Below are 5,000 nucleotides of genomic sequence, written 5' to 3'. Positions count from 1 at the left end.
GGTCCCCAGTTCCTTTCCACGGAGAGTGCCGGTGTTTACCTTTTAGGTAATCATTCTCTCTAGTTTGTCCGGGCTTCGGACCAGCACTGACTTGGGCTGGCTTGGCCACCCAGTGGCTAGGTAGGCAATCGAGGTGAAGTTCCTCGCCCAAGGAAACAACGCGCCGGTCGGTGACTCGAACCCTCGAACTCAGATTGCCGTCGTGACAGTCTTGAGTCCGATGCTCTAACCACTCGGCCACCGCGGCCTTTTATTAATATATATATATATATATATATATATATATATATATAATTATATATATATATATATATATATATATATATGTATATATATATATATATATAATATATATATATATATTTATATATATATATATATATATATATATATATGAACTCCTGCTGAGCGCTGCTGAAGAAACTGGATATCTGAAGAAAACACTAAGTGAAATTGAAACAAGAAGATGCCTAAAATAAAAAGGGTATCAATAATCAGTTGAAGAAGTAATTTACAAAAACTAAATACAAAAATTCAAAGATTATTGCGACGAGATAAGGAAAAATATTTAAATGAACATTGCCAGAGAATTGAAAACTGTTCTATCAATAAGACAACTAAAGAACTCTACCAAGGAGTACGAAACATTACACGAAAATTTAAACCTACATTGGACACTATCAAAACTGAAGATAGACTAGTTTTATGTGATGGAAAAGAAGTCAAAGATAGATGGAATCAATATTGTTCTAACTTATACAAAAAGAATAAAGATCTAACAACAACATTAATTAGACTCAATGACAGCGAAGATGAACCACCGCCACTGCTAGATGAAGTTATAAAAGCCATAAAAGAATTAAAGAATAACAAGAGCCCGGGAATAGATGAAATAACAGCAGAACTAATCAAGAATGCTGGCGAAAGTGTTGAATACTTCTCCTACAAACTTTGTACAAAAATATGGAATGAAAGAAGATGGCCAGAAGACTGGGTAAATCAGTCTTTACTCCCATACCTTAAAAAGGTGACGCACTCCAATGCAACAATAACAGGACAATTGCATTAATAAGTCACAGCAGCAAAATTTTGTTGAAAATTATTGCTTTAAGAATGAAGTTGAAGTTAAGAGAAGAAATGGCAGGAGAACAAGAAGGATTTCGCCCTGGAAAAGGTACCAGAAACCAGATTTTAAATCTAAAATTGATCATAGAGAAAAAGAGAACATCAGAAAGACTTCTACCTGTGTTTCATCGATTACTCGAGGGCTTTTGATACTGTTGATCACGATATCCTCTGGAATAACATGAACAATATGAAATTTTCAAAACACATCATCCTACTAATAAAAGCACAACAACAACAACAAGCAACTGCAAGAACCACTTATGGGTTAATAGAATGGTTCGAAGTCAACCAAGGAGTTCGACAAGGATTCATTCTGTCTCCGCACCTTTTTAATATATATTCTGAAGCAATTATGAGAGATGCTCTAGAGAAATTTGAAGGAACTGTAGATGTTGGAGGATACAAAATATCAAATCTAAGATACGCCTACGTTCTAATTCCCAGCAGTATCATTGAACTACAACAACTAGTAGATAAAGTTAGAGAAGCAAGTGAAAAGGCTGGTTTATTTCTTAATGCCAAAAAACTAAGACTATGAAGATTTGAAGATAACCGATAATGAACGATGATGAACATTTTACAATCAATGGAGTGGTTGTGGAAAATGTGAAAGAGTTCACTTATCTTGGAGCTGTTTCTACTAATACATATGATGATTCACCGGAGATAAAAAGAAGAATTGCCACTTATGGGTTAACAGAATGGTTCGAAGTCAAACAAGGAGTACGACAGGGTTGTATTCTGTCTCCGCACCTCTTTAATATATATTCTGAAACAATTATGAGAGGTGCTCTAGAGAATTTTGATGGAACTGTGGATGTTGGAGGATACAAAATATCAAATCTGAGGTACGCCGATGATATAGTTTTGATTGCCAGCAGTATCACTGAACTACAACTACTAGATAAAGTTAGAGAAGCAAGCGAAAAGGCTGGCTTGTTTCTTAATGCCAAGAAAACTAAGATCATGAAGATTCAAAGATAACCGGCAATGAGCAATGATGAACATGTTACAATCAATGGAATGATTGTGGAAAATGTGAAAGAGTTCACTTATCTTGGAGCTGTTTTAACTAATACATATGACGATTCACCGCAGATAAAAAGAAGAATTACCATTGCCAAAAACGCCACAATTGCTCTCAATAACATCTGGAAAGACCGAAGCATTACTTTAAGGACAAAGCTGAGGTTATTGAACTCATTAGTTTTGCCAACTGTGTCATATGGTTCTGAGTGTTGGGTGCTGAAGAAGATAGACAAGAGGAAGGTCAATAGTTTTGAACTATGGTGTTACAGACGAGTACTACATATTTACTGGACAGAAAAGAAAACAAATGATGAAGTGCTGAGAAAAGAAATGTAAAGACCGGCTGTTGGACATCTTGAACTAAAAGGAACTAAACTTTATTGGTCATGTGATGAGAAGTAAAAGTCTAGAGAAAAACTTGCTGACAGGGATGGTGATAGGAAACAGAGGAAGAGGCAAACCAAAGACTAGACTGAGCGACAACATCAAAGATATTTGCGGGCTGTCGATGGTACAAGTGGAAAGAAAAGCGCTAGATCGAGTTGAGTGGCGAAGGATGGTGGAGAGGTCCACGGCTGCTCAAACATGAGCATACTGTTATTGATGATGATGTATGTATATATGTACAGGAAGTACAATATCTTCTGAACTTTGTTTTGAATTAAAATATTCTGCTGGCAAGGTGGCTTTCTCAGTTGGACCATAAGTAACACTACCATCAGGCTTCATTAAAGGAGGAATGGAGGACTCAACACCAAACAGATATGCTTTAAGCGTTGACCACCCTTTATGAGGCTGTGGCACTTCTGAGAGAACTTCTTTCAGATGAGCATTACATTAAGATTTAGCTTCCTTATAAACGTTAGTTACTGTATTTCACATGAAAACATAATTTTCCCCTCAAGGGGCGAGTTGCGGTTAGTTTGACCCGAGATTATAAGCAGTATGGGGTCCCTATAAACCCCCCGGTGACATCGTTTATTTAAACCATGCTTTATCACTTTAAACGAGATTAATTTGCTGTTTACATATTTTGTGTGTGTGTGTGTGTGTTCAATATAATATATATATATAATATATATTATATTTTATATATATTAAAAATATTATATATATATACCATATATATATAATAATATATTATAATATATATATTATATTATATATATAAAAATATAATATATTTAAAATATATATATATATATATATTTTATATATTTATATAAATATGTATATACATGTTATGTGTGTGTGTGGTTGTTTGTGTGTTGTGTGTGTGTGTGTGTATGTGTTTATGTGTGTGTGTGTGTGTGTGCGTATAGAGTGTGTGTGGTGTGTATGTGTGTTTGTGTGTGGTGTGTGTTTAAGTGTGTGTGTATGTATTTGTGTGTGTTGTTTTGTGTGTGTGGTGTTTAGTGTGTGTGTATATCTGTTAGTGTGTGCGTGTGTGTGTGTGTGTGTGTATGTTTAGTGTGTGTGTGTGTGTGTGTGTGTGTGTGTGTTTAGTGTGTGTGTGTGTGTGTGTGTGTTTAGTGTGTATGTGTGTGTGTGCATGGTACAGTTTTTCTTTATGTGTGAGTAGCTGATAGCCGTCATTCCACTGAAGGAAAAATAACTTTGTCAAGGCCGTATTCAGCAGCAGATGAAGCGCTCCCCACTGATAACATAAATCTGTTGACTCTCACCGCAGGGAACCGCCATTCACCTTCTGCGAGCAACAATGGCTAACATTGCCTCGTTTGTTCCCCTGTTTTGTGCTTACGGTAAGAAAATCCGTCTCTTGCCACCTGAGTGAGATATTCATTGCGTTGCATGTACTGAGAAATTCGTTTCCCATTTCTTGTTATCACGGAGGGTGTTGCCGAGTCCCTTAGAAGGACTCCAGGGATGTCGGATCGATTTGCGGAAGCTATGAATATTTTTGTATCTTTTGATTAATCATCAGAATATACAAGATTAGATGCTTATGTTTATAGAGCTAATATCGTGGTACACAGACATTTTACTTTTACCCTTTTTAGTTTCTTTTTATTTTTTTCTTCATCTGTAGAACACAATATAAAAGCTAATTTTATTTCCCCCAGCGGACCGCTCTGCCCCATCCGACCTCGCTCGGCGGCTCCACCCGGATGACCTGCAGCGCGGGGATACACATGGCCCTCAGGACGGGCGAGCAGGCCCCTTATGAAGGAGGTGACTCGGCGTGAGTTTAAAAGGTTTCTTCGGCAGGACGTAGATATCATAGAACTCACGCTACATACGAACATTACTTTTGACCATTCATGTGGGCTTGTCTTATGTAAGTGGTGCGTGTGTTGCATTCATGTAAGGGCAGAGCATCTCATTTGTCTGCTTTTTCATCTGAATATGAATTCTGAGTCAGAAATCGATGTTCCTCCATCTTTTCTCTGTCTATTTCCCATTCTACGTGCGGCAGTCCTCGACCTCAGACGTCTCCTAGCCAGCGAGAGGCTTCCCGACGAACCTCGCCGGTCATTGTTGTGTTCCACCTGCAGCGTGGGCGTCGCGCAGATCATCCAGGAGGTGGAGAACGGCGCCGCGCCCGAGGCCATCGCAGGCCAGCTGACAGACCTCTGCGTGGCCCTCGGCGTTGCGACGCTCAACGTTTGCCAACACTTCTTCGCCCTAGCCGAGGTTAGTCCTGGCAGCTGCGAGTGGGAGGGAGGAGGAGGCTGCATAATGGGTCTGACTCTACTTAAAGCGCATCTCTCTCTCTCTCTCTCTCTTCTCTCTCTCTCTCTCTCTCTCTCTCTCTCTCTCTCTTCTTCCCCCTTTTTCTCTTTTTTGTGTGGTTTTTGTGGTGGTTTTTTTGTGGTGTTTTG

General features: G+C 38.6%; 1 protein-coding gene across 1 annotated transcript in view; it reads left to right on the top strand.

Moving 5' to 3' along the window:
- The first annotated feature begins 4,313 nt into the window (after positions 1-4,313).
- LOC119573931 (sphingomyelin phosphodiesterase-like) overlaps positions 4,314-5,000 on the top strand; it is a 53,702-nt gene continuing 53,015 nt past the window's right edge. The window contains exons 1-2 of the mRNA XM_037921035.1: positions 4,314-4,360; positions 4,595-4,812. Coding sequence (XP_037776963.1) covers positions 4,342-4,360; positions 4,595-4,812 — 237 coding nt within the window. The 5' untranslated portion in view covers positions 4,314-4,341. The remainder of the gene's footprint in view (positions 4,361-4,594; positions 4,813-5,000) is intronic.

This window comes from Penaeus monodon, chromosome 6 (assembly GCF_015228065.2).
Source record: "Penaeus monodon isolate SGIC_2016 chromosome 6, NSTDA_Pmon_1, whole genome shotgun sequence".
NCBI classification, from domain to species: Eukaryota; Metazoa; Arthropoda; class Malacostraca; order Decapoda; family Penaeidae; genus Penaeus; species Penaeus monodon.
This window is presented reverse-complemented; position numbering and strand designations above follow the sequence as displayed.